This window comes from Tupaia chinensis, unplaced genomic scaffold (assembly GCF_000334495.1).
Source record: "Tupaia chinensis unplaced genomic scaffold, TupChi_1.0 Scaffold144346_1, whole genome shotgun sequence".
Lineage (NCBI taxonomy): Eukaryota > Metazoa > Chordata > Mammalia > Scandentia > Tupaiidae > Tupaia > Tupaia belangeri.
This window is the reverse complement of record NW_006204205.1, coordinates 3,774,077-3,786,362: the sequence shown is the minus strand read 5'-3', so window position 1 is coordinate 3,786,362 and position 12,286 is coordinate 3,774,077. Positions and strand designations below refer to the sequence as shown.

General features: G+C 36.6%; 1 protein-coding gene across 1 annotated transcript in view; it reads right to left on the bottom strand.

The window, feature by feature from the left end:
- KIF3A (kinesin family member 3A) overlaps window positions 1–12,286 on the bottom strand; it is a gene marked incomplete in the record, with an annotated part of 60,325 nt that overhangs the window by 4,949 nt on the left and 43,090 nt on the right. The window contains 5 exon segments of the mRNA XM_027767655.1: window positions 387–567; window positions 981–1,137; window positions 5,102–5,110; window positions 8,249–8,320; window positions 9,978–10,076. Of these exon segments, the coding sequence (XP_027623456.1) occupies window positions 387–567; window positions 981–1,137; window positions 5,102–5,110; window positions 8,249–8,320; window positions 9,978–10,076 (518 nt within the window).

Here is a 12,286-nt window from a genome sequence, read left to right as displayed (position 1 = left end):
ATATATATATGTTTAGCAACTATCATCATCAAAGAGATTTATAAATCTGCTTTAAAATTTCATTAAGATTTTCACTAGAAGGGCCAGTAGATGGTGTAATGGTTACTTTGCTGTACTGCCATGATGTCCACCATGGTTGAAGTCCAGGACAGGACGGCTTAAAATTCACATTGGGCGTGTGTGCATGCATGCTTAAAATGCCAAGAGGAGAATGGAGAAGAAGGGATTGGCCATCCCCCCTGGGGGGAGGTGGGTGTTTTCTCTTTGTCTCTCCAGAGAGCACATGCATGCTACGCAAAAATCTCTCTCAAATGAAAGATTTTTCACTAGAAGAGTTAAACATCTTAGGTAGCCTATCAACCTAGAGACAAAAACAATCACACTACCTCTTTTTCTTCAAGTTCTCTGCGAAGTTGCTCTGCTCTTTTCCTCCTTTCTTCCAGCTCCATATTGGATTCTTCCAGAAGTTTTTCTTGTTCCTCGGCTTTGGCCAGCAAATCAACACCACCAACAATGACCTTCTTCTCCAGGGCAGATAATTTCTCCAGCAAAGACTGATGTTCCTGTCTGTCAATTAAAATAGGAATGCTCCATGAGTGCTGATCATTTACTAGTCTATTAATACTCCAAAACTTAACAAGATTTGGGAGGCACAATCTCAAAACAGGAATGTAATTATTAAATATCTCTATCAAATCATAACACCAAATAATATTATGATTTAACCTCTAACTAACTCAAATTCACTGACTTTTTCCTCCGACACAGAGACAAAGTAATTGAAACAGATCTCAGAGACAAAGTAATTGAAACAGATCTCACTTTCAGAAATACACTACATACAATGGGACCTTCTATCCCCATACAGTTACAGTGCAGACTAGAGCCACGCTTTTAAAGTACCGTTCAATTTTCCTGCTCATACAGCCTGCGAAAAGTACTAGCAATTTAAATTCTGAATCCAGTTCAGCCATACTCACTGGGCTTTAAGAAGATCTTTTTCCCGTTTCTCTAGCTCAGCTCGAGCCTTGTTCCTTTCTTCTTCTTCCATATCGAGCTTTGTTTCAAGTGCTTTTCTCTCCTCATCAATTTTTGCTTGCATTTCAACCATCTTATCTGGGGAAACTTTCTTTTTACCTATTTGAGTCGTTTAATTGCAACAATCACCAAAATGATGATCAAAGTTTCAGATTACATAAATTATCTTCAACACAGAACTACCTAGCCTCTTCAATAATTCAAAACCAAATATTGACATTTTAAGGAAATCAAATCATGTTTTTCATTTCTATTATGTTTCTAGAACTTTTTAACTCATTGCTAAAGCCAAACAGTTGTCCAAGTGTGCAATATGTTAAAAAAAAAAAAAAAATAAGTGACCAAGAAGCAAACGATGAGCAGAAAAGAAAAGTAAGGAAAGAAAGAGTAACAAGAAGGCCAGGTCAACAAAGCAAAGATTTGTGTTTCCCCAAAGAACATACATGGGGCTAAGGGGAAAAAAGAAGCAAAATGATTCTTCAGTTACTTTTTCCTGATAGCTGAGTACAAAATCAAATGGCTTCTCAAAATACTTTCACCTAAATCACATAAAATAAATGCATAACTAAAAGTCATATGTATGAATAAAAGATACAGGTTAAAAATATCAGGCAGAATTTATATCTTGTAGTTTTTAATGTGTGAGGGGTTTTACACAAATTCATGAAAAATGCTTACTATGAAAAAACTCTGCCTGTCAAAGTTTCTGTAGAACTGTTTTTTTTGGCACCAAAATAAACTTATATTTTAATTTAATTTTTCTATATACTTTGAAGTCTGTCCCCCTCATATTTTCTTCAGAGTTTTTCTAAAATTTTTGTTTAATAAAATTACTCAAAAATTATTTTACTTCATAGTAAAATAATTTTAAAGGAAGAAATTTTATTCTAGTTATGTAACAATTACACCAGGCATGCTACAGCTGCTCAGATATCAAGATATACCATATCCTAGATGAGCAACTAAAATAGCTCATTATCATGTCAAACTCAGGAGCCCAAATCTCCGAGTCAGACAAAACATGCCGAGTGTCAAATACAAGTAGAAATATCATTAATGGATAAAGCTAGAATATACTTTCCAACTGATTTTTTTTATTATACTGCCTAGTAGTGTCTTATACACATAGAATAGGTGCTCAATGGATAGTTTCTGATAGATTTCAAAATCATTAAATTTGGGAACAGCAGATGGCATAATGGCTATGTCACTGGACTCCCAATGTAGTTAGTTGACTGCGGTTCAAGTCCTGGACCCAGTGGCTTAAACTCATGCCAGACTTGTGTGCATGAGTGCCCAAGATCCCGAAAGGAGAACAGAGAAGGGACTGGAGCATGGCCATCCTCCCTGAAGGATAATTTCTCACTTTCTGTCTCTGTCTCTCTCTGTCTTTCTGGTGAGCGCACGCGCTCTATAGCAAAAACCTCTAAAAAAAAAATCATTAAAATAGAGAAATCAGAAAAAGAAAATAAAAACTAGCTTGTTAAACTGGTTATGAAACATAATCAAAGATAATTCATTTCTGGCAATAGAATTTCTTAAAAAACACATATTCCTTCAGAAAACAAATCAAACTTTCTGTAGAACTGGTCTGAGGCTCGCCTGAAAGGCTATTACCACAAAGGAAGAGCACAAACCAGAAGAGTTTATAAATTGTTAATGTCTACACTCAGAAGCTAACCCTTCCTGCTAAGAAAGAGAAAGTGCTAAAATAATTCTGATGGAGATACATATCTAAATATATTCTTCCAGGAACCATGAGATGAGAAACACAAACTGAGAATCATTCATAGGTTTTAACTCTTTAGGACAAAATTATATAAAAAACTTAAGTGTTTAAAAATACATACCCTTCATTTCTATAGAATTAAAAGTCCAAAGCAAACCTAAGCCACAAAACAAATTAAATAAAAGAGGACATAAAAGCACTGATCTAATTTCATGCTGTGGTGTGGTGTGATTCATTGCATTCCATGTCAGGATGGAAACCTGATTCTGTTGTGTTTGCACAGACACCTGGATAGTACCTTCTGAATTATGATGTGAAACATGAATTTTAAAAATAATTTAACTTCTATTCCTAATGAACAGCATGGACAAATTTTTTATCAGAAATATTATCTCTTAGAAATTTGAGGAAGAGGGCAGCAGTTAGCGTAATGGCTATGTCGCTGGACTCCCACGTAGTTGACCGCAGTTCGAGTCCTGGACCCGGTGGCTTAAATTTACGCCGGGCGTGTGTGCGTGTGTGCCCAAGATCCTGAGAGGATGGAGGAGAAGGGATTGCCGCGTGGCCCTTGCCCCTGGGAGGTGAGTTCTTGCTTTCTGTCTCTGTCTCTTTTTGGCGAGCACACGCTCCCTCTAGCAAAAATCTCTCCAAAAAAAAAAAGAAATTTGAGGAAGAAAGGTATAAGTTTAGGTATATAGTAAGTACATGGGCAAAAACACTTTAAAGAAAAATGACATATATGTTATTACAAAAATAACATATATACTAAGACATGGATACTAATGATGTAGAGGAAGCAATCTGATCCATGTATGACAATAGTCTTTTTAGGAACTAGAACTAGAGTTCTAGGTCTTTTGTTAATCATTTAAAACATGGTTTCGGGACCAGCAGTTAGTGTGATGGCTATGTCGCTGGACTCCCACGTAGTCCACCACGGTTCGAGTCCCGGACCTGGTGGCTTAAACTCACACTGGACGCGTGTGTGTGAGTGCCTAAGATCCCGAGAGGAGAATGGAGGAGAAGGGATTGTGGCGTGGCCATCCCCCCTGGGGGGTGATTTCTCGCTTTCTGTCTCTCTGTCTGTCTGGCGAGCGCACGTGCCCTATAGCAAAAATAAAACCTCTCCAAAAAAAACAAAAACATGGTTTCAAAAATTAAGAGGCAGTACAATTTTTAGGTAGAAATATAAAAGTTTAAGTCTATTGATGAATTAGTATGATGCCTGAATTACATTAGAAATCTGAAACCATTCAGGTAATTTTTTCAAACTGATGCCTTGGTAACAAAGCTCTTATAACATTTTCATGAAGATGCCTGCCCATGTAGAGAGAGCTAGGCTTAGTTTCAAAAATCTAACATTTAGGCACCAGACAGTGGCACGGTGGTAAGGCAACACTCTACAATGCCAGACCTACATTTGAAAGTCCTGGGCACCTATCCTCGGCCCTCCTGTGCACATACACCCATGATCTGGGCTGACTGAGGCTGGGGTGGATTGTAGAATGAAGGCCTTGTTGGGGGTGCCTGTCTCACACTCTCTCTCTCTCTCTTGTGGAAAAAATAAATAAATAAACTTTTAAAAAGTCGGATATTTAAGTCACATACTTAGTCAGAATCACTCTGACAAATCGTTGTGTTTCTTCCCAAATAACATTTTAAGCTAAATGTGTTTATCAACTCCCATAACCAGTTGCTTAAAAGTGTGACATCACTAAAAGTCACATTTACATTTTTTTATTAGAAAAAAAACTTATCAACTAGACCAACCAAACAACAACAGAAAATTCTTCCTTGTCTAATACTGCATAATAAAATTCAATACAAATTTTCAGGTTAAATAAAGTCTCAAAAAAAAAAGAAGTTAATGCCATAATATTTAAGTAAGCCTAACAAAAGTAGCATTTTTAATTGCCTTTGTCATGTGCTCTAACCAAAACTATGAAAATGAATTGGCAAAAATAAGTTAAGGGAAGAACTTTAGGGAAAAGCTTTTTGAGTTAATTTCATTTTCATTACAAGAGCACCAACCAGCACAAGTAACCAGGCATTTGGTTACTGGTCTTTCAAAAACAAATGAGAAAAATGTTTGACTATGAAAGCACTCATATTTGTATTTCTAAAATTTATTTTTAGCTGAATGGGTCTTTAAGAATTTAGGGAAAAAGGAAGTTTTTTTTGAAAAGTCAAAGTTGAAAGATTGTTTTAAAATCAAAAAAGATACTTACCTTGTAAAAAAAAATTAAAATTTTAAAATGTAATGTATTTTAATAACAAAGTTCTTTCTAGGATATACAACTGTACCCCGTGGAGTGCAATATCAATCACACCAACCTGCTTGATCTTGCAATAAGTAGTAAGCAAATCGTAGACAGGAAGCATATGCACAGAGATGAGAAGAAAAAAAGGAAAATATTACTTATTTTGTAAAACAAAGAAAAATGTATAACAGCATTCATTTATAGTGTAAGTATAGAAATAAATCAAATCATTAACAAAACTGAAATGTAAAAAGCATATTCAACGCAATGAGAGAGATAACTGAAGCAAGGATAATAAGATTAATTTAGTCTGAGAGTATAACTCAAATCAATCTCAAGTGCTCCCACAGATCCCCAAATTCCTGCAAACACAATAGTTTAGCCTCCCCGTGATTTTGCTAACAGTAGACATGGAATTGGGAATTTGGGAACTTGCTAAAGCCTGGGAATTAATCTAAAAGGTCAACACAAGACTAAGCCGATTTTTAAATTGTTAAGTAACAAAATTCACACTGTCCATTTCCAAAATTTCCCAATTCAATGTCTCGTCTAGTACAAGGATCCACTACAGGTGTGCCCCACTTTAAGAAAATCCAATGCAAAAGCCTGAGCTATACAGAATAAATCCGATTATAGTAATTTGTACTAATTACTTGATTTTCAAAAGAATTTAATAGTTTTGTTAGTTTGTTTGTATTGAGAGATTTTTGCTATAAGGCAGATGTACTCACCTAAGAGACAGAGAGAGACAGAAAGACAGAAAGCAAGAAATCACCCCCACAGGGGGATGGCCACGCGACTTCTCTACTCTCCTCCTGGAATTCTGGGCACACATGCACACGCACCCAGTGTAAGTTTTAAGTTGCTGAGTCCAGGACTCGAACTGGAGTCAGTCACATGGGAGTCCAGCAATTTAACCACTACACCACCTGCTGGTCCCTGTATTTTTTTTTTTTAACACAGAATCTTAGGCTGTTGGGACCCTGCTGCCTCGGCCTCCTAGTTGAGACTGCGGTGCTCACCACCATGTCCACCTCTTTTTCAGACAAGGTCTTGCTATATTGCCCAGAACAGACTTATGCTTACAATCCTCCTGCCTCAGCCCCTGAGTCACTGGGACTGCGGGCACACATAGCCATGGCAGCCTTTGGATCAGACTGGGGATCGAACCTGGGCATCCCATGTGGTCCCACCCTGCAGAGGAGCAGCAGTGTCTGAGCAGTCTGAGTCAGTGTAGCTGGGCCATGATGAGGACTTTTTAAAGCCAGCAAATTCTCTCAAGACATTTGATTTTCTTACTTGATTTATAAACAGTATTTTCAGAAAAAAACACGTATCACATAAAATGAAGTACACCTGTATAGTAACAAACTTACATTCAACCTATTAGTAGACTGTTAAGGGTAATTAGAATAATGATAGTATAGAAACAAATGCCAACTGATGATTCAAGCAAGGGACACCTAAAAAAAGTTGATTCATATTTTTAAAGGGAGGGTACACACAAGTTACACACAGCAACCACATGCTGGGGCAATCATCTCTCCATCTCAACAAACATACTTACAACAAAAAACCATCGTGCTAGGTATGCAAACAGCAATTAAAACTTCTTGCATTGAACAAAGTACAACTCATTTTATAACATACTTTCATATAACTATTCTTTAAATATTTAAACAAAGTTTTAAAAACATAATGTATTACAATAACAAATTTTTTTTTAATTAAAGTACAGTGTCTCCTACTGAGATATTTTCTCACATTTTACGGTTTAAAACACAGATTAATACCTCCATATAGTTTCTAAAGCAGTTTCATATATTTTACAAGTTATCTTCTGAAATTGTTTTGGTAAAATGCTTAAGAACTGCCAATAGGAAAAAGATTTCTAATATTCTTGGAATTTCTCCTCTAGAAGGCTAATAAAAGCACAATAACAAATAAGCAATTATTTTTGTTATTAGTTTGGAAATGGTAAGTATATAGATAATGCTTTAAAAGACAGTAAGCTGCAAGCTGGTACAAGAATGCATCACCTCTTTTTTCTTCTGAAAATAAAATATAAATAGATAAAATTAATTGATACATAGATAAAATTAAATAGTACTTTTAACTTAATTAAGGTTTAAGAAAAAAGCCTTCACATTTGAAATAAGTTTAAAAAGATCTTGCATGAACTTCTTGTGATTCTGAATTCTCTAATCGCACCTTAGAAAATTTTCTTTAAGTCAGGTGATTTAGAAATAGAGAAAAATGTCTATCTGAAATAAAATACTATTCAATTTACCTTCTCTTGTTTCAAGCTTCACATTTTTCCTTGGGAGCTTCCAATCTTACACTACCACTACAAATAGGGCACAGAGAATAGAATGTCTATGCCTGTGTGACATGTTATAATGGGCACTGGTATATGCCCAAATGTAATACTTTTTTTTTTTTAATTTTGGCCAGAGGCTGTGTGTGCTGACTGGGGGGTGGGAGGGGGACCACCCCCTATAGGGCATGGTCACTCCACAGTCCCTACTGCTCCATCTCTCCCTCCTCTTGAGATTTTGTGCATGCATACCCATGCGATCAGAATGTTTTTTAAGCCGCCGGGTCTGAGACTTGAACTGCACAGGACTGGGGGGTGGGAGGGGGACCACCCCCTACCCTATAGGGCATGGTCACTCCACCGACTGCTCCATCTCTCCCTCCTCTTGAGATTTTGTGCATGCATACCCATGCGATCAGAATGTTTTTTAAGCCGCCGGGTCTGAGACTTGAACTGCACAGTCAACCATGTGGGATCCAGTTACCTCAATCACGGATGGCACCACAGGCTGGCCCCTAAATACAGTATTCTCGGAAATTCAGGATTTGTCGTTACATATTCCTTATACTGATCAGGATTATAAAGTTATCACAAAACGTAAAAAAGCAGCATAAGGATTATTCTTTTATACAGCTTACTAGCTCTCTTTACATTATCTCAATTGCAAAAGCATGAATCTCTCTTCCATTGTCTCAAACATAAGCTCAAGCATATGTTTTAACAATTACGGTTAACTGGAAGCGATGATGAGGGGTGGGGGATCACCACATGCTTTGTTCTGCTGAGAAGTCCAACATATATTCTTCAAGTAATGACAGGGAGCGGTGCAGCATTTCTCAAATGAAGCCCATGGGTTATGGAAAAGCCAAAGCTCTGTTAGAGAATTTAAGAGCTACCACTCACTATGCAAGAACTTATCCAGAGGTTTCTCTATGACAGAACATGTGGAGTCTGAACTACTGCTGCTGCTACTGCCTGGAAGACAAAGAAATGAGCCCACCAGGAACCAAAGAAAGAGGAAACAAGAAAATAAACACATACACAGAGAAAAATTCAGTTCCAGAGAAAGAATTTTAAAGGACAATCAAGCTTTGTATTAAAGAACCAAAACTTACTTTCCCTTAAAACCAGCCTTGGTAGTCTATCCAATAGTCTCTACAAAGCCATACAGGGGGAATAAGAAGCTGTTCCTTTAAACATCTACTGTGAACAAATCCACTACTCACCTAAAACACAGTAATTCACAGGACTGAAATGACGAGAATGAGAAATAAGTATCTCATTTGGTGACATTTAAGTTTATTTAAAGTATTTAGGTGGATAAGTTAAAGGAACAGAGTTTTAAAACTAAAGTCATATACAATATTATAGAAATGATAAATGACCTTTATTATAGACAGGTTGATCTGTCTCTAGTTTTGCTTTCTCCCTTCCAAAATGTTAAAATATCAAATTTAAATTTTATGTTTTAGGTTTGATTAAAAAATTTTGAAAATGCTCAGTGAAGACTTTCAAAGTTCTAAGCCTGGAAGGAAGACATATTACTATTAAATATGTGAACGCATTGAATAGTAACATTTTTTTCTATTTAAAAATTTATTTTTAAGAAATCCATTATCTGCTTTATTCCCAAAAAAGAATAGTTTACTCTGGGAAAAACTACTTATAAAAAAAATTTGTTTTTCTCTAAGTCAGGGGTTGGTCAACAATGTTTTAGGCTCTGAGGCCGTAAGGTTCCAAGTTAAATCAGCCACAGGTCATATGCAAACAAATGGGCATGGCTGTTCTAATAAATTCGATTTACAAAAACAGGGTATGAGTTGGATTTCACTAACAGACTGTATTTTTGCCATCTTTTGCACTGAATTATGCTTTTCCTGTCTTTTGAAGTTCTAGAATCTTTATAGTTTTTAATTTGAAACTCCTGATCAGATAGTGATGGGTTTATTTTCAGCAAGATCATTTCAATAAGACAAGCAAAATATGCACCAGCTTGAAAACAATGATCCACATTAATGGAAGAGAGTTCTGAAATAAACAACATTTAGGGAAGAAACATTTGAAATGCAAGCCATTATAATATGTCTGTCTCTTGCATGTTTTCTATACCCTTAACACAATGAACAGTCTGAATTCACACTTAGCAACAAATGCCAACAGGGTGAAAATGAGAGTACATTTTATAAAGAAAATAATTCAATAAAAAAAGAATCCTCATACATGTTCATTATTTAAAAACTCAATTACTTCTAAAGACTAACTTTGATGAAAAATTACATATTGTTGTAATTTGCTAAAAAACTTAGGCTCCTAAGATACTACCTACATATAGAATTAGAATTCTATGTGAAATTTTTCAATGGTATATCCACTATTACAGATTTTACAATCTCAAATTCTAAAACAGAACACATGGTATATGAATCAGCTCTAAGTAAGAGATCAATATGGAGGAAAACAAATGCACAGCTAACCAGATAGAAAGACATATATCCTCTTTTCTAATTGCTACCATGACTAAAAATGGCAAATTACAAGGCATGGAATCTACTGCCTTAGGAGTGTGAAACCATTATTGGTTTCCTGCAATCCTAGTTAATTTCTACAAATCAGAACAGTAAATAAAACTTACCCCTTCTTTTTTTCCTTTTCTCTCCATCTTCTCCAACTTCACCCTCTTCATCTTCATCCTCTTCTGAGCCACTGATATCTGAGCCTGATATTTCTTCCCCTTAAGTAGAAATTGAATGGGATGATTTTTATTCTGTACCAAGTCATTGTCTACTTAGAAAATTCCTATATCAAATTTCGGTGAGTTTGTTTACCTAAACAATCATTTAAATGCTATTTAAATTTTCCTTGGCAGACTATCAGCTATGCTCATCTTGGACACAGACAAGTCATACACAAAGATTTTATTTTGAAAGTCTCTAAAAAGAAGTTAAATTCTGATCCATTTAAAATTTCAAATTGTGGGGACTAGCAGTTAGCGTAATGGCTATGTTGCTGGACTCCCATGTAGTCGAGGGGAGAATAGAGGAGAAGGGATTGCGGCGTGACCATCCTCCCTGGGGTGTGATTTCTCGCTTACTGTCTCTCTGCCTCTCTCTGTCTGTCTGGCGAGCGCACACGTCCTATAGCAAAAACCTCTCCCAAAAAAAAGAGAAAAAAAAAATTCAAATTGTGGGGACAGCAGGTAGCATGGTGGTTGAGGCACTGAACTACCACATGGCTAACCACAGTTCGAGTCCCGGACACCTGGTTGGTTGTTTTTTCACTCTCTGGTCAAATTTTAAAAATTAATAATAGTGGGACTAGCAGATTGCATAATGGTTATGTCACTGGACTCCCATGTAGTTGACTGTGGTTTGAGTATTGTACCCAGCGGCTTAAAAACTCACTCTGGGCGCATGTGCATGCATGCCCAAAATCCAGAGAGGAGAATGGAGGAGAAGGGATTACAATGTGGCCATCCCCCAGGGAGTAATCTCTCACTTTCTGTCTCTTTGTCTCTCTCTGTCTCTCTGGCATGTACACATACCCTACAGAAAAAAATATCTCTAAAAACATAAATAAATGAATAAATAATAAATTTATTTTTAAAAATAAAATTTCAAATTGATATTTTTTTCTCAGTTTCTAGTCTAAAATGTCAAATAATTCACTCAATCAGTTTTTTGGGGTTTTTGAAAAAGCTTTTTTTTTTTTTTTGCCATTGGACACATGTGCTTGTTGGAGAAAGACAGAGAGGGACAAAGAGTGGAAAAGTGAGAAATCACCCCAGGAGGGATGGCCATGCTGCAGTCCCTTCTCCTCTGTTCTCCTTTTGGGATTTTGGGCACGCACACACACATGTCAGGCATGATTTTCAAGCTGCTAGGTCCAGGACTCAAACTGTGGGCAGCCATGTGGGAGTTCAGTGCCTTAATCACCAAGCCATCTGCTAGTCCCAATCTGTACTTTTTTTTTCCCCCAAGAATCATACAGTTGTCATTTAACACAGTCATCTCTCTTTTGGGACTATATCATAAGAAACGATTCAAAAAAAGGGTTCGTCTGTACAAAGATAATGTTAACTACTTATTAACTTAAAAACAAGTCTAATAAAAAGGAATGATTAAACTAGTATTAGTAAAGATCAACACTAAACTACCTTCAAATTAGTTATTTAAAAATACTACTGCCAGACACCATCAGATGGCATAACGGTTATATCACAGGACTCCCATATGGCCAGCCACGGATCGAGTCCCAGACTCGACAGCTTGAAACTCATGGCAGCCATGTGTGCATGCATGCTCAAAATCCTGAGAAGACAATGAAAGAGAACGGACTGTGGTGTGGCCATCCCCCCTGGTGTGATTTCTCACTTTCTGTCTCTCTCTCCAGCAAGCACATGTGCCTTATGGGAAAAATCTCTCTCTCTTAAAACAAAACAAAACAAAAAACCACTGTCTATATATGAAATGTCTAAGAAATGGAAAAGGTAAAATATACACTAATCACAACTAGACACTAACTGTTCCCACATATAAAGGACCGAAAGGGTCTTGGGAGAAAGAATTCATTAAAAACATTTTGTTTTGAGGCTGGCAGGTGGCATGGTGGTTAAGGGGCTACACTCCCACATGACCGACCCTGGTTTGAGTCCTGGACCTGGTGGCTTGCTTCTCACTTTTCCCCTCTCTCTGGTCAAATTAAAAATAACAATAGTAATAATAAATAAAATTAAATAAATAATGAAAGAAAACAAATGAACAAACATTTTGTTTTTTATGCCTAGGAACAGTGACACCTTGGTACCAATGAGCACACCTAGTGCCCAAACTTTGGTTTCTAAATAACGTTCTCCAACTAAAAAAAAAAACAGGGAAAAATGGATGATACTAAGGTTGGGACAAGGAAGATATAAGATGAGCCTAAGATACCTTGTAGTGCCAG